Source organism: Monodon monoceros, unplaced genomic scaffold (assembly GCF_005190385.1).
Source record: "Monodon monoceros isolate NGI ecotype Baffin Bay Population unplaced genomic scaffold, NGI_Narwhal_1 Super_Scaffold_14, whole genome shotgun sequence".
Lineage (NCBI taxonomy): Eukaryota > Metazoa > Chordata > Mammalia > Artiodactyla > Monodontidae > Monodon > Monodon monoceros.
This window is the reverse complement of record NW_021703770.1, coordinates 35,776,360-35,802,317: the sequence shown is the minus strand read 5'-3', so window position 1 is coordinate 35,802,317 and position 25,958 is coordinate 35,776,360. Positions and strand designations below refer to the sequence as shown.

Below are 25,958 nucleotides of genomic sequence, written 5' to 3'. Positions count from 1 at the left end.
GGCACCGGTGTTCTGGGTACTGCCAAGACAGCTCCTGGCACTTGTCACCAGTTAGCCCAATTCTCAACACTTTCTTCTTCATCACCGTCATCGATGGTCTCCTCCTGTAGATCATGACCCCCAGTTCAGGAAACAGGACCCCCGTCATGCCTTTCTCCCTCCAGGAGATGCTCTCCTCCGCTCCCCACCCCACTCCCCTCCGCCAAGAGCCCAAAGCTCCTTGTTTTTCTGAGCCTGCGTGCGGCTCCAGACCCCCGGAGTCCGATCCCCGCCTGGGCTTGGGGACGGACCGCGCAGAGCGAGGTGGCAGCAGGCAGGGCGTGCGGCCAGGGTGCCCAGCTCCCGGGGCTGCCTGCAGGGTGGGGCGGTCCTCGCGGCCTATCCCTCTCCGCTCCTGCCCCATCCCCAAACAGTACACCCCTCCTCCCGCCGGCCCGCTCCCCACCCTCCGCGGCGCCGCCTCCCCCGCCGCCTGCCGGCGCTGGCCCAGAGCCGCCCAGGCAGCCAGCGAGCGAGCGGAGCGCTCTGGGATGGGACTCGGAGGAAGCGGCGAAAGAGGAGACAGCGGCAGCACCTCGGGCTTCTTCCTCGGCTCCCACGAGCGATTCCCGAGGAGAGCCGTGGCTCTCGGAGCGGCGAGGAGGCCAGCGACGAAGACCCGGGAGTCTGCGCCCCTGTCTCGCTTCCCAGGCGCCGGCGGTGGCTGCAGGTGAGCGGGGCGCGCTCTCCCCAGGGCCCTGCCTGGCCCCGCAGCCCCGAGGCGCAGACAGACAGACGGACAGACAGGCAGAGCTTGGGCACCCACGCACGCGGGCGCGCCCAAAGGCCCGCGCCCCGGCCCGTGCGGCCCCGCGCGGCCCCTCCCGTCGGACGCCCCCTCCCGCCCTGGGCCCCTGGCTCCCGACCCCTCGGGGCAGAGGGCGAGAGGGAGGGCGGCGCTGCGGGACCCCCCCGGCCGGGGCCAGTTGGGCCGCCCTGGCCGGGCGAGCTCCGCGAGCTCCCTGAGCCCGGCGCAGCGCGTGGCAGCCACCCCGCAGCGCCCCGTGGGGGCGCTGTGCCCCGCCGCGGGGCCGCCCAGACCTGGCCTCCACCGACCCCGGGAAAGGGAGACTTGTTGAGCGGGGATGCGGTGTGATTGCTGTCCAGCTGGCCAGCGGATCGATTCCGACTCCCCGCCTCGGTCGGCTGGTATTTTAATGCCCGTGTCATCTGCATTTTGTTCTTGGTTCTCTAGGACAGCTAAAGCTCCAGCTTCCCTACATTGCGGGGAAAGGAGAGAAAGGGGAGGGCGTTTTGTGGTAGTTGCTAGAAACCCCGAGGGCAGTTTGGAGAGAGGACAGAAAAATGGGGACCCTCTCTCGTTAACGTCTCCTGGACTGGACGCACAGGAAGGTGCACAGGAAGGTAGCTCCTCGGGAACACATACTCCCGCCCGGAACAAACCCAGTTGACCAAGTCCCAAATCGTCATAAATCAGGGAGCTGGGCTGCATCTGCGCCAAGTGCATTTAATTGGTTTCCCGCTGCGGGGGTGGGGGAGGGGTGGGGGAGGGGCATGGTCAAGACCAGAGACTCTGGGGTTGGCTTGCTTAGGTTCAGACCCCGGCTGTGAGTGAAGCTTACAGGTTGGCAACTTTGGAGTTACCCAACTGCTCTATGCCTCACTTTCTTCATCTGTCCAATGGGGCTGATAATACCTAAAGGGCTGTGAGGATTGAATTCAAGTCCTTAGAACAGTTCCAGGCATTTTAAGATTGGTGATTAGTTCCATCACCTGTCTCTCCAGAAAAGCAAGGCATTCCTACAGGCAGTCACTTCCTCTCCAAATCGGGAAGGTGGGCCCTCTGTGGGTACGTGAGGGTGGCAGGTGATCTACATGTATTTAACTGGAGTTTTCCATTCGGGAGTGCATCCTACACGGTTCTCCCTGCCTGTTTCTCCCAGCCTCAGAAAACCATATTGCTGTTCCAGGATGGGTTTATGGTCTGGAAAGTTTCCTCTCAGCCCCTGAAGCTTGGTCCCTTAGAACCCCCTGTTGAGAATGCAGGTAGATATCTGTTGGGTCTTCACCTTCTGTTTTCCTATCTGCCCAAACTTTTAGTCCTGCCAGTAGAATTCAGTCAGACCTCTGTGTTGCCAGGCTTCTCTTTCCTACAAATCCAGGGTTCCGGGCTCAGGAGTCCAGGCCCTGGCAAGCTGGAGGCACTGAGGCCTGAGCTCACTGGCTGGAGGTGCCGTACCAGAGTCCACTTCTCAGACACCCTCAGATGGCTGTCATGCTCTAAGCTCTTACCAGCATCACCATATATCCCTGTTTAGCAAGAGGTAGTTGAAATGAGGCCCGAGATTTAAAGCAAAGGAAATAGAAGATTGCTCCTTGAAAGGTAGATGAGGAATAAGAGGATCACTGAAGGTTCTACAGAGAAATCCCACAGTTTTCCTAGAATCAGCTCTGCCTGGGGCGAAGAGGGAGTGCCAGTGTAAACGCTGGCCTGCAGGGTGTTGGGTGTGAGGCTGGCTGGGTGGGAGGTGAGAAGGGACATGCTGGGACTCGGGTGAGCAGCTGCGTTTGAGACCAGCCAAGTGAGCCAGAGCCTCGAATGCTATCCCTGGGACGGGACTGGCTCCCCTCTGGTTTTTAGCATGTGTGTTTAAGAGAGCCCTTTCCTGGGACTCCCTGTCTTTAGGGAGGCTCAGGAGGGCACCCCTGTTTAATGTACATGTGGGAATAAGTCAGGAGGGTCAGAGGAAGAGGGAGGCTGAAGTGCCAAGGAGAGAGTGGAGGCTATCATTGCTGTTGCTAATAAACAGTGCCAGGGAGGCCCTTCCAAGGGACCAGTTGCCACTTGGAGCTCTAGCCGTGAGGTCATCTTTGAACCCCGCCAGGTGGCTCATTAGACAGCCACCACTGCCTTACCTGGTAGGACCCTGAAAGGGACTCAGAGAGAAAGGCAGGGCTGGGCTCCATCCCAGAGGCCTCGGCTGTTATCAGTAATTGGTGGTAATGATGCTGACAGTGATGAGAGGTTGTGGGAGTACGACCCTGATCTTGGCACCTGAGGGACCTGGGTTCCAGTCTCAGCCCTGCCGCTCATTACCTGCAAGGATTTTGGAACGTTACTTTGACTCCCTGCCTCAGTTTTCTCATCTGTAAATGGGAATAGAATTGTTGGGAGAATTAAATTAGTTAACACACAGGAAGCGCTTAGCATAATGCCTAGCTCGGAGTACGTGCTCAATATTTATTAACTATACTTACTGTTATTATTATCTGAGCCTCAGTTATACCATCCGTCAAATGGGGATGATACGATCTATGTCATAGTGTTGTTATAAGGGTTACATGAGATAATTACTGTGAATTAATCTGCCAGTGCTCGGAGGGAGTTGATTGAAAATAAGATTTTTACCGAACTGTCTGCCTGTAAAGTCAGTGGCTGAGCAGGTGGGCTAGCTAACATTTTTCGAAAGTTCTTTTTAGAGTATTGTCAAGGAAAACTTTACTGTTGGAGACCCTGGCTGCATCCCCATTGGAATACCCCACTGCTATTTTAGGTTATTGTACTAGTTTCTTATTGCTGCTGTAACAGATGACTGCAAACTTAGTGCTTAAAGCAACACAGACTTATTGTCCTTCAGTTCTGGAGGTCAGAAGTCTGAAATAGGTCTCACTGGGCTAACATCAAGGTGTCGACAAGGCTGTGTTCCTTCTGGAGGCTCTAGGGGGAAAGCCGTTCCCTTGCCTTTTCTGGCTTCTGAAAGGTGCCTATGTTTCTTGTCTCCTGGTCTTTTCCATCTTCGAAGCATAGTAGCTTCCAGTTCTTCTCTCCCTTCCCCCTTCTCCCCGCTTCCTCTCTCTTTTATAAAGACCCTTGTGATTACGTTGGGCCCACTTGAATGATCCAGGCTAATTTCTCCTCAATATCCTTAGCTTAATCACATCTGCAAAGTCCCTTTTTCCACAAAGGTGACATGTTCACAGATTCTGGGATGATTAGGTCATAGACATCTTTGGGGGCATTATGCTGCCTAATAAACAGTTATTATTAGAGAAAATGATGTAAAGCAAAGGATTTTTTAAAAAGGTTTATTTATTATTTATTTATTTATTTATTTTGGGCTGCGTCGGGTCTTAGTTGCGGCACGCGGGATCTTCGTTGAGGCGTGCGGGATCTTTCCTTGTGGGTGCAGGCTTCTCTCTAGTTGTGGCACGTGGGTTTTCTCTCTCTAGTGGTGGCACGCAGGCTCCAGGGTGCGTGGGCTCTGTAGTTGAGGCAAGTGGGCTCTGTAGTTGTGGCACGCGAGCTCAGTAGTTGTGGCACGCGGGCTTAGTTGCCCCGCGGCATGTGGGATCTTAGTTCCCTGACCAGGGATTGAACCTGCGTCCTCTGCATTGGAAGGCGGATTCTTTACCACTGGACCACCAGGGAAATCCCAATCAAAGGATGTTATCACACTTCTGTTGAGGGCTTATCCTTGCACCTTCCCAGTTAGGTGAGTTTGTTTTCACTTGTCTTAAAGATGAGAAGCTTAAGACCACAGGGGTCAAGACTATGGGTCAAATCTTTTGTGAGCCCTGGGTTGCTTCAAACTCAGTTCTGAAGTTGCTACTTTCAACAGTTTCTCCCTTTCTTTGACAAACCCTCAACTTTTAACACTAGCCCCTCAGAATGGTCTCCTTTTCCCCATCAACAGTGTTTGCTGATTTTTTCTAGCTCCTTCTCCTTCTCCATTTCCATTGAAATACAAAGAATGCCCCCATCCCCAAGATCTCCTCTAATAAAATTACCACCTCTCTGAAATTTCCAGACAGTGTCTGTATTAGTTTCCCACTGCTGCTGTAATAAGTTACCACAAACTTAGTGACATAAAACAAGTTTACTGGAAGCAACCTATACATCCATCCACAGATGAATGGATAAAGAAGATGTGGTATATATGTACAATGGAATATTACCTAGCTATAAAAAAGAATGACATAATGCCATTTTCAGCATCATGGATAGACCTAGATATTATCATATTAAGTCAGACAGAGAAAGACAAATATCGTATGATATCACTTACATGTGGAATCTCAAAAAATGATACAAATGAACTGATTTACAAAACAGAAATATACTCACAGACAGAAAATAAACTTATGGTTGCCAAAGGGGATAGTGGGTGAGGGGGGAGAGATAAATTAGGAGTTTGGGGTTAACATATACACACTACTAAATATAAAATAGGTAGACAACAAGGACCTACTGTGTCGCACAGGGAACTATACTCGACATTTTGTAATAATCTATAATGGAAAAGAATCTGAAAGAGAGTATATATATTATATATAATATATATATGTATAACTGAATCACTTTGCTATGCACTTGAAAGTAACACAACATTGTAAACTATACTTCAGTTTTTAAAAAGTTTATTATGTTTCTGGAAGTCAAAAGTCTGAAATGGTTCTTACTGGGTGAATTGTTCCTTCTGGAGGCTTTAGGGGAGAATCCATTTCCTTGCCTTTTTCAGCTTCTAGAATCTTCCCTCATTGCTTGGCTTGTCGCCTCCTTCCATCTTCAAAGCCAGCAACGTCAGGCTGAGTCCTTCTCATGCTGCCTCACTCTTCTGTTTTTAAGGACCCTGGTGACTGCGTTGGGCTCACCTGGGTAATTCAGGATGCTCTCACTATTTTTTTCTATTTTTTAATGGAAGTATAGTTGATGTAGGGTATCTCCCTATTTTTAAAGTCAGCTGATTAGCAACTGTAATTCCCCTTTGCTGTGTAACGTAACATGTCCACAGATTCTGGGGATTAGGACATGGACATCTTTGGAGGGACGTTATTTTGCCCCCCCCCCGGGCTTGAGAAGGAGTTCCAGGTCAGGACCAGCTGTGCACCCTCATTCTTATTAACACCTCTTCCAGAATGTGCACAATAGCCCTCTCAAGAGAGAACACCCATTAGCCTCTCTCTAAAATCTCTGCTGCAGCTCACATCTCTCCCTGAATCCCTTTGTCCATGGCATGATCAGAGAGCAAGGGTGATCAGAGGGCAAGGGTGATCAGAGAGCAAGGGTGGCAGGAGTAGTACTGCACGCTTCACTTGTTAAGTAAATTTTTAATCAAAAGAACATAGAAAAAGAGGCACAAACCATAAGGGAACAGTACAATGGATCTTCTGCAAAATGAACACTCTCATGTGACCATCTCCCAGATCGGCACCCCAGAAGCCCCACTTTGTGCCCACAATTACCCAATTAATTATCAGCTCCCCCTGAAGGTAACTGCTCTTCTAACTTAAGTTTGCCTGTTTTTTAAGTAAACTTTTTACTGAAGCATACGTATAGAAAGGTGCACAGATCTGGCGTGTAGCTGGATTATTTTTCATGAACCTGCAGTCAGCATACTGAGTAATCAGCAGAACATTCCCGGTACCCCACAATCCCCCCCTCACGCCTCCTTCTGTGCACTGACACCTCAAGTGTAACCACTATCCCGATTCCTAAGATTGTAGATTCATTTTGTCCATTTTTGAATTTAATTTTGTTCAATATTATGTTTGTAAGTTTATGATGATTTTGCACCAAGCGGTAATTCACTCATTTCTATGGTTGTATAATAGCCCATTATATGACTCCACCACAGTGTATCTCTTCCCTTGTTAAGGTTGTTTCCATTCACGGTTCAATTTGAAAGGGAGTGATTCCCTCCCTGTATCTTCGTTGTCCTAAACTCAGTCCAACCAGCGGCGAGTAAGAGACGTTGTATGGAGCTACCGGGCTGGAATGGAGGGTTAATGTGTGTGTGTGTGTGTGTGTGTGTGTGTGTGTGTGTGTGTGTGTGTTGGTGGAATGGATGGGGGTGTTTCTGAGGCTAGCATTGTAAGACAGGGCCAGATTCTGGGACTTTGAGTGCTAAGCTAAGGAATCTGGATTTTTTTTTTTTTTTTTTTTTGCGGTACGCGGGCCTCTCACTGTTGTGGCCTCTCCCGTTGCGGAGCACAGGCTCCGGACGCGCAGGCTCAGCGGCCATGGCTCACGGGCCCAGCCGCTCCGTGGCATGTGGGATCCTCCCGGACCGCGGCACGAACCCGCGTCCCCTGCATCGGCAGGCGGACTCTCAACCACTGCGCCACCAGGGAAGCCCAGGAATCTGGATCTCATCGGCTTGGTATGTAGAAGTCACTGATAGTTTTTGAGCAGGCGCATGATAAGCATGATATTATGTTGGGAAGATTGAATTCAGCTGGTGCCAGATGGCGTCAATAGGAGAGACTTAGAAACAGTCAATTAATTCAGATTATGATCAACTCCAAGTTATACAAAAAACAGAAATGACAGTGACCTGAAGAAGGAATTTTATTTCTGTCTAGAAGCCTGGAGGCAGCGTGTCCAAAGTGAGCATGGGGTCGGGGGCCCACAGTTTTGTGCCCTGTCACTTTTACCATGCAGCATGACTTCCATTTCCATGGTGCCTCGTGGTTCAAAATGACTGGTGGGTTTCCAGCCAGGATGTGCTCATTCCAGCCAGCAGGAAGGAAAAAGCAAGGCGGTCATTCCCCCACCCCTCCTTTAAGGACACTTCTCTGAAGTTGTACTCGCCGCATCCACTTCCATCCCCCCTGACCCCCATGTAGTCACCTGATAGGGAAGAAGGGAAGACTGGGCATCTTGGTCTTTATTCCAGCCCCATTATGTGTCCAGTTAAAAAGTGAGGGTTCCGTTACTAAAGAAGGAGGGGAGGATACTGGGGGGCAACCAGCAGTGTCTGCCAGGACCTTTGTAGTCTCTCCAGTATGAATAAGGGGCAAGCCTAGGGCTGTGACCTTGGTATGGATGGAAAAGGGAGAAGGCATGCGAGACCTCACGTGGTAGAACATGGTGCTTGATTGAATGGAAGGGAGGAAAGATAAGGTAGGAATGACCACATATTCCAAAATATGAAGTGAGGGGTTTTTTTTTCCCCAGAAAAGGATTCCTTGGAAAAGAGGAAATTGCTGTATATGTGAGTCCTTGCAAAGTCTCTCAAAGTATGTGGAACTCTATGAAATGTGTTGAACAAAGTACTATTGGGGGAAGACACGTTAGCTTGAAATGTCCTCAATCAAACTGAGGACAAATATGTCAATTTGAATATGTTGTCAAATATGTTGAACAAAGTACTATTGGGGGAAGACACGTTAGCTTGAAATGTCCTCAATCAGTGTGCTAATTTTGAATACATGTAGAAGTCAATGACCAAAACAGTAAAAGAAAAATCAACTCAAATTTAGTCATTATTCCTCTGGGCACAGTTTCGCAATTGCAAGGGCTGGATGACACTGGATACGATACCTTAAGAGCAGCACAGTGAATGAGTAAGTTGCAGAGATGGTGAATTTATGCCTCCAGGACATATTAAAAAACCCAACAACTGTCCTCATGTTACATAAGTGGGAACTGGTGGTCTGAGATAAAATTTCCAGTGACAGCATCATATATAGATTCAGAAAGTGCTGTATCTCAGACAACCTAGAAGTAAAGATGTCAGAAAACAAAAAAAATCTTTAGCGTTGATGAAATACTGATGTTAGAGAGGCAAGCATTTGAAAACTGTTTTATGACATGAAAGAGAGAAAACACTGTTTTCTGAAACATTTTTAATGAAGCATTATTTCTAAGTGAATATATATTTTGTAATTTCAAATGTTTTGAATATGCATGTATGACTAAATGGATACTTTAATTATTATAACTAAATATTTGATATTTCATCTATATCATTTAAAAATTATATATTCAAGGCCAAGAAATCTGGGGCAGAGGCTCCTTCCATCATAGGAGAGAGCCATTGGGGTTGCCTGCATTAAGGCAAACAGAGTATGTAGACGAAGACCTGGGCTCAGCCTTGGCAGTTGTCAGGTGCAGAACTAGGGCCAATTTGATTCAACATTTATTGATCTTTTGTTGATCAATAAATCTGTTTATTCAACATTTACCTATTTTATAAAACTTTAGTTATGAAATTCAGCATCTAGCACATGGGTGTGGTTTCAAGGAACAGTTCAGAGTCTAGGCAGGGAGACAGATATGGAAACAAGAAAAAGAAACACAGTGCTAGGGAATTCCCTGGTAGTCCAGTGGCTAGGACTCCGTGCTTTCACTGCGGTGGCGTGGGTTCGATCCCTGGTCAGGGAACTAAGATCCCACAAGCTGTGCAGCGCGGCCAAAAAACAAAAACAAACAAACAAAAACCCAGTGCTAGAGCAGACAAGGAACCCGTTGTCAGGGGTGCATAGAAAAGTCAATCCTTGCTGGGAAAATCAGAGGACATTTTAGAGGGTGGGTGACATATGACTTGAGCCTTTAGGAATGAATGCGTTTTTGAATAATAAAGAAGGTAGACCAGGCCAAGGGACCAGCATGGATGAAGGCACCCAGCTAGGACAAGAATCTGAACTCTTTTGGCACTGGTAGAGGGGCTGGGGTGCACGTGGGACTGCCATGGTTGTAGGGCGAGCAGTGGTCTGTCATGGAGGGCCTTGAACATGAATGTTACGTAGTAAGGCCATAGGTGGGTTCTGAGCACGGAAGGGGCAGGACCCAAGGCAGGAAGAGCAGTTCCAAAGCTTCTGGAGAAGTCTGGGTGAGAAAATAGAGAGACTGGAGCATTGCTGCAGTGGCGGGAACCGTCAGGAGGGCTGGAGCAGGGGCGGGAAAGCCAGGGCTTGTCCACCCATGAATGTGATGGTGACGCAAGGGACACATGGAAGCTGAGGCCGAGTTTCCAGTCCGGGTACCGGAGCAGATGGAGTTACCTTGACCATGAAAGGACTTGAGTCTGTACCTGGAAAGGCTGGGCTGGCAAGCAGGCCTTGACCACTGGGTGAAAGTCACAGAAAGCCAATGTCAGGTCAACATCTAAATGTCAACATCTAAATGGAGGTTGGGCTCCATCTGCCGGCCCTGTGGGAGCTGGGAATTCTGGTCTGAGGTGGGAGACAGGAAGGAAGGCCTCTGGGGCTGCTGCGGCCCCAGCCCTGTGTGACTGGTTCTCATTGAACACAGAGTAGTTCGTATGCAAACTTGGTGTGCCAATGGAGTGGCCTTTGAGGGACAAAACTCTTGAATATGATGTCTAAGAATTTTCAGAATTGGAGAGGGGACTCAAAATCTCTTTTTTAGCAAGTAGGCTGGCTGCCTGAGAGGTGGCGGGGGTAGAATCTTGGCTTTGTCACTTAACTAGCTCTGAGACCTTGGAGAGTGTCTTTCTATCTGTGGCCGCCGGTGTTCCTCCCATGAAATTGGGACCTCGTCCACCTCACAGAATGACTGTAGGACCAAATGAGATAACAATATACAAGCGCCCGGCTCACTGCCTGGCCCATAGTAGGCACTTAGAAAATATTAGTGCTTTAGCTCCTTTGTCTTCTTGTGCAGGGGCAGGAAGAGGGTGTCATGCCCATCTTCCTCAGGGGAGCAGCGTTGTCCTGTCCTGGGCCCCTGTCCTGAGCCTGTGGTCTGGTTTAGGCTGAGGAACGCTGCTTCCAGACCACGCCTCTCCTTTCATGGCTGACTAGTTAAAGCTCAGAGAGTTAAATCACCTAACCGAGGTCGCAGCGTGTTGTGACAGAGCCAGGCCTCTCCTCTCAAGGCCCACGGCACATACTGTTGGCTCTGATGGGATGCTACACATCTGTCGATTTACTTGAAACAGCAATGCTTAGAACAATCTCCTTCTCTCTCTCTGCCCCACCCTCTTGGTAAAGCTAAATGAAAAGACTCATTGTCTCATGGAGAGGAGAAAAATTGCTAGAACAAAAGTCAAAGCTGTTTAATTGTTTTAAAAATATTCTTTCCATGCCCCCAAATGCTTCATGGAATCTGTTCTGATTGAATTAACCTCTCTTTCTCAGCACAACAATGCTTCTCATATGCCCATATGTGAAAGGAACTGTTTCTCAAACATCATTTTGTTTTCCAGTTGGAACTGGATCTGGCTCCTGTTCTTCAAATGCTAGCAGCTGTAAATGCCTCCCTGAGAAACAGTGATTAATGTGGGCTACGTGTACTGACTTATTTTTTCTTGTTTCACTGCCATTGCATTTTTTCTAAAAAAGCCTGTCTTGTCTGATATGAATATTGCCATGCTGGTTTTATGTTGACTTGTATACAGTATCCTTTTCCCCATTCTTTTAGTTTCTATTAAACAGCTTTTTTGAAGTCCAACTTAAAACAATAAAATTCATCATTTTTAAGTGTATAATTTGACGGGTTCTGACAAATGTATAGAGCCATGTAACCTCCACCATAATCATGATGTGAACATTTCTGCCACCCCTGAAATTTCCCTCCTGCCCCTTTGTAGCTGACCCTCTTTTCCCATCCCACCCCCTGGAACCATTGATCTTTCTGTCACAGAGTTTTGCCCTTTGTTGAATGTCATATAAATAGAATTGCTCAGTATGTATTCTTTTTGTGTCTGGCAGCTTTCACTCAGCCTAATTATTTTGAGATTCACCCATTACATCATTCCTTTAACTGCCGAGTAGTAGTCCATTGTATGGATGTACCACAATTTATTTATCTGTCTGTTAATATATGGACATTTGCATTGTTCCCAGTTTTCAGCTTTTACAAAGAAAGCTTCTATGAGCATCTGAGTATAAGTCTTTGTGTGGGTGTGTTTTTATATCTTCTGGGTAAATATCTAGGTTGCTGGTTTGCCCAGTTTGCCCAGGACTGAGTTTTCTGGGATGAAGAACTTTCAGTGCAAAAACACAGGCAATTCTAGGCAAACCAGACCAGTTGGTCACCCTGTGCTGTCTCATTTGGGAAGTGTATGTTTAACTGAATGAGAAACTGCTAAATTGTTTCCCTAAGTGGCTACACCATTTTGCATTCTTACCAGCAACGTATTAGGATCCCAGTTTTCCACATCTTCGCGAACACTTGGTTATATCAGTCTTTTTAATTTTTGTTATTCTAGTGGATTTGTCATGGAATGTCATTGTGATTTTTTTTTTTTTTTTTTTTTTTTTTTTTGTGGTACGCTGGCCTCTCACTGTTGTGGCCTCTTCCGTTGCGGAGCACAGGCTCCGGACGCGCAGGCTCAGCGGCCATGGCTCACGGGCCCAGCCGCTCCACGGCATGTGGGATCTTCCCGGACTGGGGCACAAACCCGTGTCCCCTGCATCGGCAGGCGGACTCTCAACCACTGCGCCACCAGGGAAGCCCCATTGTGATTTTTAATTTGCATTTTTCTAATGACTAAGAATGTTGAACATCTTCTCATACGTTTATTTGTTATCTGAATGCCTTCTTTGGCAATATGAGTGTTCAAATATTTTGCACATTTTCAAGTAGATTGTTTGTCTTTGTGTTGAGTTATAAGAGCTTATGTCTGGAGAGAAATGATATATCAGATAATGTTTTGTAAATCTTTTCTACCAGACTGTGACTTGCTGTGCCATTGCATTTTAAAAAAAGAACATTTGGGCTTCCCTGGTGGCGCAGTGGTTGAGAGTCCGCCTGCCGATGCAGGGGACACGGGTTCGTGCCCCAGTCCGGGAAGATCCCACATGCCGCGGAGCGGCCGGGCCCGTGAGCCATGGCCGCTGAGCCTGCGCGTCCGGAGCCTGTGCTCCGCAATGGGAGAGGCCACAACAGTGAGAGGCCCGCATACCGCAAACATAAAAAAAATTAAAAAAAGAAAAAAAAAAAGAACATTTAAGAAAAATATTTTATTGAAGTACAGTTGATTTACAATGTTGTGTTAATTTATACTGTACACAAAGTGATTCAGTTATACATATACATACATTCTTTTTCATATTCTTTTCCATTATGGTTTATCACAGGATATTGTATATAGTTCCCGTGCTATAGTAGGACCTTGTTGTTTATCCATTCTATATATAATAGTTTACATCTGCTAATTCCAAACTCCCAATCCATCCCTCCTCTCCCTCGGTAACCACAAGTCTATTCTCTATGTCTGTGAGTCTGTTTCTGTTTTGTAGATAAGTTCATTTGTGTCATATCTTAAATTCCACATATAAGTGGTATCATATGGTATTTGTCTTTCTCTTTCTGACTTACTTCACTGAGTATGATAATCTCTAGGTCCATCCATGTTGCTGCAAGTGGCATTATTTCATTCTGAAAAAGAGAGTTTTAAATACTTTTAGATACTAACATGTATTTTTAAATTATGGATTTGTGTGTCATTGTTTTATTAGAGTAGTCATAAGTAAGCATCAAAGTTAATGTAAGGTACATTAAATGGCTCAGTATGACAAAAATTAGCAGTGTGTACTTTATATTAATTGGTTTGATTGCATAATGATGATAATAATAATAAGTAGCTATCGCTTCTTGAGCACTTACTATGTGCCAGGCAGTGTTCTATGTGCTTTACATATATATGAGCTGATATAATTCATGCAACGACCAGGTTTCTTCATTATCCCCAGTTTAAAGATGAGGAAGCTGAGGCGGAGAGAGGGAAAGTAACCTTCTCAGGGTTAGACAGCTAGAAGTGTTTATTTCTGTTTATTTTTAACTCCCTATCCCTCACCTATCTTCAGGGCCTTTTGGTTGGCCATGGTAACTTGAAAATGCAAACACTTCTTGAAATCCACAGTAAATCCAAGCCACATGAAGTGGTATTTGTTTTTTGAAAATGATAATTATCCACCACATCATGCTCTAAATGTTTGGATTTAATTGCAGATGTGTCAGGATGGACGTGCGCCTTCAGAGCATGTTGTATACATTTTAAAACAAATAAACGTGGACTTTGGATTTGCTCAGATGGGAGGAAGGAGAACATCGTTAAGATAATAAATCACATATAAATGACATAACACACTTAGAATGTCACATAAAATGTGACAAATACCAAGGAAACTTGACAGTAAACAGTAGGTTTAAGGTCAGAGAAAGAGGCAAAATCTTTTTTCTTCCTTTTCTAGAAAGGAATCTCACGGATTAAGCTATGAATAGGGAACAGTCCAATTAGTAAAGAGTTTGATTTGTTTATAAGAGGTGGGCAGTAGTTATCTGTAATGAACTAGCAATGCTCTGGAGCTTCACCCCTTTGTCAGCTGCATACCCTTGGGCAAATTATTGAACTTCTCCAGTTACTGTAAGAATTAAATGACTTAATAAATTTAAAGCACTTGGCCCAGCGCCTGGCACATAGTAAGTGCTGAATAAACGTCTGCTATTTTTAATAGAATTTTAATGCATAGTGAAAAGTGAGCTAGCTCAACACAGCAAGTGTGAAAAACTGTGGACTTTGAAGGTCGACAGACCTGGGTTCATCTACAGGTCAATTCCTGAAAGCAGTTTGCTGAGCAAACAGTTCACTGAATTATTGAGTATTACTTTTTCATGTTTTAGGAAGTGGTCCCTGCCCCTCCCCTGCCCTGTTTCCACCTCTGGTGGTGAAACAGCTATGGCCTTTCATGAATTGCCTTACGGGGACTTGACTTGCAGCTAATCAAGTTTTCTCTCATTGGTGAATTGGCAAATTAGCCTCTTACCCTGGGTTTGAATCCTTACTTTGCTACTTATTTTAGCTGGGTGACCTAGGTCAACTTACTAAACTTCTCTGAGCCTCAGTTTCCCCATCTCTAAAAAGCAGAAATAGGGCTCCCCTGGTGGCGCAGTGGTTGAGAGTCCGCCTGCCGATGCAGGGGACGCGGGTTCGTGCCCCGGTCCGGGAGGATCCCACATGCCGCAGAGCGGCTGGGCCCGTGAGCCGTGGCCGCTGAGCCTGCGCGTCCGGAGCCTGTGCTCCGCAACGGGAGAGGCCACAACAGTGAGAGGCCCGCGTACCGCAAAAAAATAAATAAAATAAAAAGCAGAAATAATAATTCTGATTTATGCAAGATAGGTCTGAAGATTGAATGAAATCAACTGGGTGAGATTGCCAAGCACAGGACGAGGATTTAGTAAAGACTTTACAGGCAGATGATCTTCCTTAAATGTTGTTCCTCCTTAAATATTCCCTCCTCCTCACAAATTTGTATAAAGTAATAAATTGCTCTGACGCCCACTATAATGATAGAAACTAGAAGAAAAATACGTTTAAACCTAGTCCCAGGATATTGCCTTCTCCATGAGGGTTTGCTAGGCAGAATAGGCAACATCATTCACCATGTGGAAAGTACCTTTCTCATCCCATGTGGAGCACTGAGATTGGCCATCCTGGGAAACCCTGGATCTGACCATGTCGCTTCCCTGCTCAGAATCTTTCCTCCAGAGCCTTCACACCAGCTACTCTCCAGGACCAGTACAGAAAACGGGTAAAGACTGGTCAAGAGCGTGCTACTCTGGTTGAAACTCCCTCACCCCTGTGGATATCTGAAACTCAGCTCAAGAGTCAAAATTCTTTCTGTATCCGAGAGCTTTGTGCTCAACGTTGCGTTTGATCTTATTCTTCTCTGGTCCCCTAACGCTGTTGCTTGTTTGCTTGTCCTCGCCTCCCCATGTGTGCCAGACACTACCCTGAATGCTTTTGTTACGTGGATTAAGTCACCCAATTAACCATATTCCCACATGGCATGAGGAGGTTAAGCAGATTGCCCAAAGTCACACACAGTTAGCAAGTGTCAGAGCCAGGACACTTCAAAGCCAGGCGGTCTGGTGCCAGGGTCCAAGCCCTTAAAAACACTGCACCACGTTCCCTCTTAATAGATGTGTGTGGAAGGCAGGGAGGCTAGGAGGCTAAGTCATGCTATCTTATGCAACTGTATATGTATTCCTTGGGAAACATATACATTAATTTGTACCATCCACTATTATTAGACTCAGAAAATATTGTTACTTGGAATCCTCAGATGTAGTTGTTCCTTTTTCAAATCCAAGATATAGAATGTGATTATGAATAATTGATAATGAACTTGATTGAAAAGAAACTTCAGGGTAGAGTTTTTTTCCCCCAAGTTTTCCATTCAGTCTTACAGTGACAAAAAATTCAACTATGTACGCCCTGCTCAGAGTATCCAAGAACCTACCAGTGGGTCTGAGGGTCATACACACAAATGGAATTTTCAGTACAAGTGGCCTGTCTGATCTGGGGAAAGGCGGGTGGTGAGTCTGCAGCACCTAGCATTCAGGGAGACCCAGAAACCTCGCCCCGCCCTCTTCTCCCATTGTGTTTGTCACAGCCTTGCCCCTCTTTCTCTTCTTGAAGATGGAAAAGATGCTGGTGGGCTGCTTTCTGCTGATCCTCGGACAGATCCTCCTCCTACCCGCTGAGGCCAGGGAGTGGCCTCCTTCCAGGTCCATCTCCAGAGGGAGACATGCTCGGACCCACCCTCAGACGGCCCTCCTGGGTGAGTGACGGGGCTCCACCTACAGAAGTAGGAAGAGGTGGTCGAGGGTGGACCTCCAGACCAGGGGATGGGTGTCCGTCGGGGCAGCTCTCCCAGCCCTGGGTCCCGTGTTGGGCGTGCTGGGGGAGAGGGCATCTCATTGGCAATGAGTGTGTCCTGAGTTGAGAATGTGGTTGTACACGGGTTTTCAAATGAAATTAAACCTCTTCTATTGCAAAGCTTTTCAGTTAATCCGAAGCTCGTGACTTGTCTCCAATAAGCAACGGCACTGAGTTTTTATCTGAAAAAGTGCTGGTTGGACTTACCTGGACAAGGGTGTTATGAGAATTTTTTATTGGATTTGTCTGGCTAATCTGTGTTAATAATGCTTCCCTGCCTGGCAGAATGAGAAGTAGAGCAGGCGGGTTTTGGGAAGGTGGGAGCCGGCACAAAAGAGAGGTGGAATCAAGATATTAGAAATGGAAAATGTTAGAGGTCTGTTAGGCTCACCCAGTGAACGTGTTTTCTTCAGGTGAATTCTTTTCTTTCTCCAAGATGAAGGAAAGGTCCTGAAAACACACAGAATATAGATGTATGGGCCTGGTTCTAAACATGGGCTCTGGAAAGCCTAGGATGTGGGGGGTTAACAGGAAGGCTGGCCAGTGGAAGGATGGTGGGTTTTGGCATAGACCTGAGTTCATAGACCTGGCTCTGGTACTGACCAAGTGTGTACACTTAGGCAACATGATCTCTCCGAGGTTCAGTCTCCTCATCCATAAAATGGGAATGTTAATGCTGATCTTGGAATATTTTTGTGAGGAGAAAGCAAGATAATTAATATATGTAAATTATAGTTATGCAGTGAATGAAAGCTTTACCACAACCATCATTCCATGAAGTTGTTCTCCAAAACTGTGTTTTATATTTGTACCCCCTAAAATCACACCCCCTGTGAAGGCCACTGAGAAAACTGCCCAGTGCCTGGTCACCTCAGCATCCGAAATGACAGTTAGAGACCGGAGGAACCAAAAGCTCTGTTTTGAGAGGTCAGAATCTTTACGGTGTTAACCTAAACAATGACTCCATGATGCTGGGCCCCTACACTCTTAGCCAGAAAAGCATACTCCTCTTGGTGTCAAATATCTCTGCCCCCATGCCGTCCCCACCCCCTGCCTCTCTCTCTCTCTCTCTTCTCTCCCCACCTCCGACACATACTTGTACACACACGTGCACACAAACACACACACTCACACACTCTCATACCCCCTCCCCCCCGCCACGGGGCGTCCCCTAGTTGTCAGCATTCACTGCCCTCTCCTTCACCCTGAGCTCATGCTCTGAAGTAGAAACCCCTCGTCTTCGGAGGTAAAAGATCCTGTTTTGCTAAGGGCCTCCATCCCACGTCCAGTATCCTCCCCTTCCCCTTTTCTCATTTTGTAGGAGAATGTGTCAGGGACAAAGAGGGGGATGGGATATGGCACATCTCTGCCTGCCAGGGGATGGCGTGGCCGCTCCCTGACATGCTGGAGGGCTGCTTGACTTGGGAACATGGTGAGTGAGTGAGAATCGTGAAACCAAAGGCAAACACCGCAACTCTGGCCTGGATCCTCTAGTGCCATCTGCTTTTGGTCTACCTTTGACAGCAAACAGAGATGGAGAAGCTATGCTTGTTGTGGTCCTTGCCCTGGTCACTTTTTTTGTGGCAGATCATTTTGGCTGTATTTGTGATATCCACTGCATGGTGTATTTCCCCAGTTACTTGCTTGCATGGGGTGTCTCTGAAAGTTTAACAGAGTAGAAGCAGAATTCTTTCTTAGGTTAATTTTTCGTTTGAATTTTCTGATTTTTAAAAAAATATTTATATTTATGTCTAAATTCAAGTCAGAGGCCCAGTGACGACTTGATCCAGTTAAAAAAAATAACGCAGATATTTTATGAATGTTGCACGTTGCTCGGGCCGTAGCCTGTGATGTGTGGGCTTCCCTTCTACTTCATTCATTCACCTGAACTTTCTGCTTTGTGCCAGACATGAGGGGGTTAAAGAACAACCGCCATCAGGAAGCACTTGTGCAGTGGGGGAGACAGACATGTAGAAAGGTCATTAATTTGGTGGAGTCGGTGTGCAATGGTAGAGGCATAGCTAAGTTACAGCTCCACTCTGCCTGCTGTAGGCTCAGTATAAGAAGGTGGTCTCAGGACCCTTGTACACTCAAAAATTATTGAGGATACCAAAGAGCTTTTATTTTTATGGGTTAAGTCTACTGAGGTTTACTGGATCAGAAATTGAAATGGAGAACTTTAAAAACTATTAATTCGGGGCTTCCCTGGTGGTGCAGTGGTTGAGAGTCCGCCTGCCGATGCAGGGGACACGGGTTCGTGCCCTGGTCTGGGAAGATCCCACATGCTGCAGAGCAGCTGGGCCCGTGAGCCATGGCCGCTGAGCCTGCGGGTCCAGAGCCTGTGCTCCGCAACGGGAGAGGCCACAACAGGGAGAGGCCCGCGTACCGCCAAAAAAAAAAAACCAAAAAAACCCCTATTAATTAATTAATTTTAAAATAACAATAATAAAACCATAACCTAACCATAATGTAAGTAAAAATATTTGTATAATAATATTTTCTAAATAAAAAAATTGTGAGAAGAATGGCAGGATTTTACATTTTTGCAAATCTGTTCAGTGTCTGGCTTAATTAAAGACAGCTGGATTCTCATTTCTCATCCATTCAGCCTGTCATGAAATATTGTTTTGGTTGGGTTACATGAAGAAACTATGGCCTCACACAGACATGTAGTCAGAAAAAGAAGACGTTTTTTAATAGCCTTTTCATGTGATTATGGATATTCTCCGATAGGACACCAAAACTTGACAAAAGGTAGCTCCTTAAAGGTTAACTGCAATGTGGAATCTAAAACCACATCAATAAACATTTCGAACGATGTTCACACATAAGAGAGAGTATAAAAGGCAAACATTAGTACTGTTACAAAAATAGTTTTGATCTCATGGACCCTGTGAAGGGGGTCCCCAAACCACACTTTGTAAGTGGCTGGTTTCGGGAAACATTCCTAGGGAAAGTTGAGGCCACGTGGTGCTGGGAGATGAGCTGGCAGGAGAGGGGTGAGGATGGAGCACGGAGGCGGGACCTGGTGAAGCCATCGGGGCCACCCTGTCTGTCAGGCAGGTGGTCTGAGCTGGGGACAAGCCCAGAGGAGTTGGGAACCAGCTCACTTAGGACCTCAGGGGCTCCGATGAAAAGTCTGGGCTTCATGCTGCAGGGGTGGGAGCCCCTGGAGGACTCTCAGCTGACAACAGTGGCGATCACTGCTGACTCCTTTTCTACCCCCTACTGTGCCATCTGGACTGCCTAAGCCTTCCAGGGCTGGGGCAAAGGGCAGGGAGAGCCTGCAGTCCCAGGCCACCAGGAAAACCAGTGAGCACATTCTCCAACTCAAAGTCCCTTCAAGGCAACTATGCCGGCAGGTGGAGTTGGAGCCACAGGGTGTGCTGTACACAGAGCCTAAGCTCATGGAAGCCTTCAGGTTCTTCCCTCTGCACCCATCCTGCATCAGTGGCACCCGTCCCCTCCCAGACTCTTCCCTAAGGTCCCGTCAAGGTGGTGCTAACTGGAAGTCCTGTTTCTTCCCATCCTTAACTGCTGCCTGCTTTGCTTGTGCACATTTTTCTCTTTACTATATCGCAGTCATATGGGGGTGGACCTGTCGCCAGGGCAACCAGTGGGGGCATATCAGCCCTTTTGGAAACCTTCACCCTCCTTGCCCAAACTCCCACTGTATTGGTGACTCCCCTCACTCCTGGAATGAGAGCACACACTCAAACTGTCTGCGCTTCAGCCCACTGGCTCCCCTGTTTCATCTGTCTTTTACCAAGTCTTGTTGACATGTGCTTTCTTTTCTAAATTTACCAGCCTATCTCATTTTATTTCTACTTCCTCTCCCTATAATAGATTCCCCTTTTGAATCAATAGCACTCATGAAGAATTCATGTGGTTTTTTTTTAATATTAAAAAAATTAAATTTGAAAGGAGGGTGACCCCATAGTGCGTTCAGGGGATGGTGGGAGCTGACACTCCCTCCCCCCACACACTCTGCTAGGAAAAATTCCAGAGGTGTGTGAGGGCGGAGGTCACAGGATTTAGTGAAATTTCTTCATAGCAGTTAATTTACTACTTAAAAATAAAGCTAATAAAGCTAATCCAAGAACTCACTGTATAGAACCCCAAATTCTGTTCCTTGGAAACCACAGTACATTAGGAGGCATTTATTTTCAGTTCTGCATACATCTCTAGTTAAACCTGACATCAAAACATGGGTAAAAATGCAAAAATGTGTTTTGTATGAGGAGCTGAAACCGCCTACATTAGCAATGTGGCTGAAGGAGTTGGCTGGCATAAGCGTAAGAATGTCCTGCTCTGTATTCCCAATGGAGGTTTTCGCCTAGGTTGATAATTATTAACATTTTCAAGCATTGGCTGACAGTAAATGAATTTCCACATCCTGAAACAATCCCCCTAATTGACATTTGTTGGCACCCTCAGTGAAGGAGGAAAAGCAGATGCCAGAAGCCATCTGAGCTTCTGGTTTCTGGAAGGACAGACCCGTTGAGGCCACCGGTCTTACATGCCCTGAAGCCACTTTGTCATGGATACAACTTTTGTCTCCTTCCCTGAGCTTTCCAGGGCTTTGTTCACCCTCTTCCTTCTACCTGGAGTATCTTTCCTTGGCCAAGGCTTGTTATCAGCCAGGGCCAGGCCAAATGCCACCTTCTCCCGCTGCCAGCCAGGCAGGACCCTCCCATCCCGGGATGGGCCACATGCACTGCAGGTCCTCTACCAAGGTGTCAACCCTCTTTGCCTTATTCTGAAGGGTAATAACGGCACATACCCGAGGATTCCTATTCTGGTTATTTTTGTACTTGCCTTGTTTTTAGTACCGGATTGTACACCCTTGAAGAAAGGGACTGTTTTTCATGTCTCATGACACCTCTGGAGGTACTGAGCCCCTGTTGTGAGCAGGGACAAGCTAGCTCACTTGATCTGTAAAAAAAAAAAACAAACAAAAAAAACCACTGCATGGTGGTTATTGGTTTATCTCATTTTCAGACGAGGAAGCCAAGGCAAAGAGAAGTAAAGCGATCTGGCAAACTTGTTAAGGCTTCTGAAAACCTAGAATGAAAAGGTGACCTCCCGCCCCTGCCCCCGCCCCTCGCCCCAGGAAAGGATGCGTGACTCAGGAGATGTGTGTTTGAGCAAAGAAAAAGGCACCTCACACTCGAGCTGGCTCCCCGACCAGGAGTTTTGAGAAGAACAGGAAATACCCATCAGTATTTGGAGCTGCGGCTGCTCCTAAGGGAAACACCGGGGTCGCCGACCGCGAGCCCCTGCTTTGGCCCCGCCCACGGCGAAAGCTCCGCGCGTGTGTTGGACCCCTGAGAGGATGAGGCGTACAGGTGGCTGATTTCATCCTCTTGTGCATGGTTTCAGCCTCTTAGCAAGTGACCCGGGCAAGCCGCTTTTCCTCTGAGGTGGCTGAAGTCAGGGATCCTTCACGTCTCGTCTGGGGCGTGGTGACATCACCGATTCCCGCCTTCCAGTTGTCCCTTCTCTGGTTCCCGTAGTGAACCCTCCCCCCCGCCCCCCATGCAATCTTTGGCTTTCTTTCCCTCTCTGCAGGTGAGAGGGAGAAGCTTTGAGACAGAGAGAGTGGGGCAACAGAATCAGGCAGGAGGAGGCGGCGGGGGGTGGGGTGAGGGGGGGGGTAAGGATCAGGAAACTGAACAGTGGTTCCCAAACTTCACTGTGTGTCAGAAGCTCCTGAAGGGCTCGCTGCACTCAGACCACTGGTTCCCATGCCTGGAGTGTTTGATTCAGTAAGTCTGGGTTGGGGCCTGAGAAATTGCATTTCTGGAGACCTCAGTTTGAGAACCTTCGCAGAAGAGAAATCTGGGAGGTGGGGTGGGGATGGGCAGGAGGAAAAGGTCTTAGGAAGAGGTGCTGTGGGGCACGAGCCAGATGCAGGATGAAAAACATTTGCTTAGAAAATTGCAGCTGGAGAGTATAAGCAAACTGTAAGCCAGGTCAATCAACCCTTTCTGGGGCTTTAAAAATAAGCTGCTAACATTTTTCTACCTAAGGGGAGTTAGCAAAGGGGGGGGACTCAAGCCTCTTACAGCGCAGTGATTAACACATATCTAAAGAATCCAGTGGCTGGCGTGTGTCTTTATCATTAGAACTGATTATAAAAATGAAGGTCGATGCGTAGAGCTTATCGAATTGTTTTAACTATAGCAAAGGCTTTTTATATTTATTTATTTTTGGCTGTGTTGTGTCTTCGTTGCTGCACACGGGCTTTTTCTAGTTGTGACGAGCTGGGGCTACTCTTCGTTGTGGTGCGCGGGCTTCTCATTGCGGTGGCTTCTCTTGTTGCGAAGCACGGCGCTCGGGCTTCAGTAGTTGTAGCGCACGGGTTTAGTTGCTCTGCGTCATGTGGGATCTTCCCAAGCCAGGGATCGAACCCGTGTCCCCTGCAGTGACAGGCAGATTCTTAACCACTGTGCCACTAGGGAAGTCCGGTAGCAAAGGCTTTTTAAAAAATAAACCCTTTGGGGCTTCCCTGGTAGCACAGTGGTTGAGGGTCCGCCTGCCGATTCAGGGGACACGGATTCGTGCCCCGGTCCGGGAGGATCCCACATGCCGCGGAGCGGCTAGGCCCGTGAGCCATGGCCGCTGAGCCTGCGCGTCCGGAGCCTGTGCTCCGCAACGGGAGGGGCCGCAGCAGTGAGAGGCCCGCGTACCGCAAAAAAATAAATAAATAAAATAAACCCTTTGAAGTAAAATCACCCCCCTCCCCCCATTTATCAGTCCCCCTCTATGCATCCTGTGTAATACGGTTGGGACGGAATTATGGACCTGATGGAGGGACTGTCATGGCTGCTGCTCAGCCCAGATGCAGAAACTACATCTCATCTCATCCCTCCCTGCATGTGCTCTCTGTTTTAGGTATAAACTAATGTCTCTGTTATCATTCAATTTTTAGAAACTGTATGAAGTGAATTCTTCATTCCAGTCTTGTGATTAATACTGGGAAAACTCCAAAAAGCATTAGTATCTGACTTCTAACAAGCCACAGAGTTAAAAGTTTTCCTACCCAATGAATGTATAACTTGATTCTTTTTTCTTTTACAGATTCTCTCTCTCACCTTCTCTTCTCTAGTAAACTCTTTATCCCCTTCCTTTTCCATAACTTTCCATTATCGCTTCCTCTCCATTCACTCCCTCCTTCAGTTCCAGGATGTTTGATCCTCAGCTTGCTCATGTGTTTGGCACCTGCAGTGTGTATATGTGGGGGGATGGGGTGGAGGACCTCCCCTTGGTGGGTGACATAGCCACCGTTCTTTTCTCTTCTTTGATGGCTGCTGTTCTTGGGGGGCGAGGCATACAGCCTTACCCCTCTGGAGCCAATTGTGTCCCAGGTTTCCCCACCTGATGATAATAATGATAACAATGGTAACGATGGCTGCCCGTTTTGGGGAAACATCTACTATGTGCCAGGCAGTTCACCCTTCCCTTCATGGTATTATTATCCCTATTTTACAGATGAAGAAGCTGAGGCTTAGAGAGGTTAAATGTTTTGCACAAGGTCGTGCAACCACTGAGCAGCAGCGGCGGGGTTGGAGAAGCCAACATAACATTTCCTCTGCTCAAACCCTTTTTGGCAATCCTACCTCCTCTGTTTCATCCAACCGAATTGGACTCATCTTTCGGGTCTATGTGTGGAAGCAGCCCTAATCTTCTAGGTTGGGGTACCCCACATCACATCCCCATGCCCACATGCCCATCTGTCCCAGCCCAGCGCTTGTCAGCCTTGGTAGTGATTGATCGCTGGCGTTGATGTCTGTGTTGTATTGGCAATGCTAGTAACATGCCAGGTACACGACAGACACTCAGTAAATTCCTAGAGAAGGAGAAAATGAACCAACAAATGGGCAAAGAGGAAAAGTCTCTAAAGCCAGGGCATGCGGAAAAGAGTTGAAAGACCTGAGGATGTTTAGTTTGGAAAAAAAAAGTGAAGATGAAGGGCTCTCTGAAGGCTGTGTTATGGCAGAGTTTAGACTTGTTAAGACCTTAAAGAGGAGATGCGGACCCAAATACCTGTGCTTTTTTAAAAATAAATTTATTTATTTATTTATTTTTGGCTGTTTTGGGTCTTCGTTGCTGCGCGCAGGCTTTTTCTAGTTGCAACGAGTGGGGGCTACTCTTTGTTGTGGTGCGCAGGCTTCTCATTGCTGTGGCTTCTCCTGTTGTGGAGCACGGGCTCTAGGCATGTGAGCTTCAGTAGTTGTGGCTCATGGGCTCTAGAGCGCAGGCTCAGTAGTTGTGACATACAGGCTTGGTTGCTCTGTGGCATGTGGGATCTTCCCGGACCAGGGCTCGAACCCGTGTCCCCTGCATTGGCAGGCAGATTCTTAACCACTGAGCCACGAGGGACGTCCCAATACCTGTGCTTTTAAGGAGACAGATTTTTCTTCCATATGAAACTTTGTAGCCCCTGGATTAGCCCCGGAAATGAGCTGGCTCCTCAGGCTTCAGGGATATTGAAGGCCTTGTGTGCAGGGGGTTAAATAAACCTCTCATCTGCAAACTATCACATTCCAGGATTCTGGGGAGGTGCTTGCAGAATTAGGAAATGAACTCAAAGATAAGGACTTTCTCCTCTATTAAAAAAAAAAAAGTTAAATATTTGCTTTCCAAGAAAAATCTGCCTTAGGAGCCTTTGAAATAACATTTTTTAAACAAGGGAGAAACTGCGAAATTTTTAGTGATGGCAACATGTAATTTGTTGAATACCTGGGCTTCACTTCTGGCAATGTTAACCGAATGAGTGAAAGAATGATTACAGGTATATTGCCTTGGCTTTTTTGGTTAATTTACGTAGAGCTTGCAGTCAACAAAAGTCACTAAACTTTTATTACAGGTGGCTTAGTATCATATAGCACAGCGGTCCCCAGCCTTATTGGCACTGGGGACCAGTTTCGTGGAAGACAATTTTTCCACTGACGGGGGTGGGTGATGGTTCAGGCGGTAATGTGAGTGATGGGGAGCGATGGGGAGCAATGGGGAGTGGCAGATGAAGCTTCGCTCGCTCGCCCACTGGCTGCTCACCTCCTGCTGTGTGGCCCAGTTCCTAACAGGCCGTGGACTGGTACCAGGGGTTGGGGACCCCTGATATACCAAACTATTTTTTTTAAACTTAAGTGGAATACTTAAAATTCTTTGTATTAAATTTTATCTTCTTCATTTAGGTTCATCATTCTCAACTCATTTATTTTTCCTCCTTAACTTAGCAAGTTTGAATCATTTGCAAATTTGATGAAATGTTTTCCGTATCTTTCTCCAAGTCCCCACTGAAAATATTAAAAGATATTTTATATTCTTTTGAAATGATTATAAAGAATAATCACCTTTACTTTAAAAATTCATGTCTAAATATTTAATGACTATTAGATACTGAAAATATTGATACAAGGAGAGCTAGTTCAAACGTTGCCTGAATAACCAATCCCTAAACATTTCATGTATTCTTGAGAGGAAATATTATGGAGACTTGAGTTATATATTAGTTTATTAGGGCTGCCATAACAAAGTGGC

At 46.8% G+C, this 25,958-nt stretch overlaps 1 protein-coding gene across 3 annotated transcripts in view; it reads left to right on the top strand.

Moving 5' to 3' along the window:
* Window positions 1-489: 489 nt before the first annotated feature.
* Window positions 490-25,958, top strand: part of MATN2 (matrilin 2) — a 154,727-nt gene continuing 129,258 nt past the window's right edge. For all 3 annotated transcript variants that reach the window (XM_029223178.1, XM_029223181.1, XM_029223179.1), the window contains exons 1-2: window positions 490-709; window positions 16,173-16,314. In XM_029223178.1, the coding sequence (XP_029079011.1) occupies window positions 16,173-16,314 (142 nt within the window). In that variant the 5' untranslated portion in view covers window positions 490-709. The remainder of the gene's footprint in view (window positions 710-16,172; window positions 16,315-25,958) is intronic.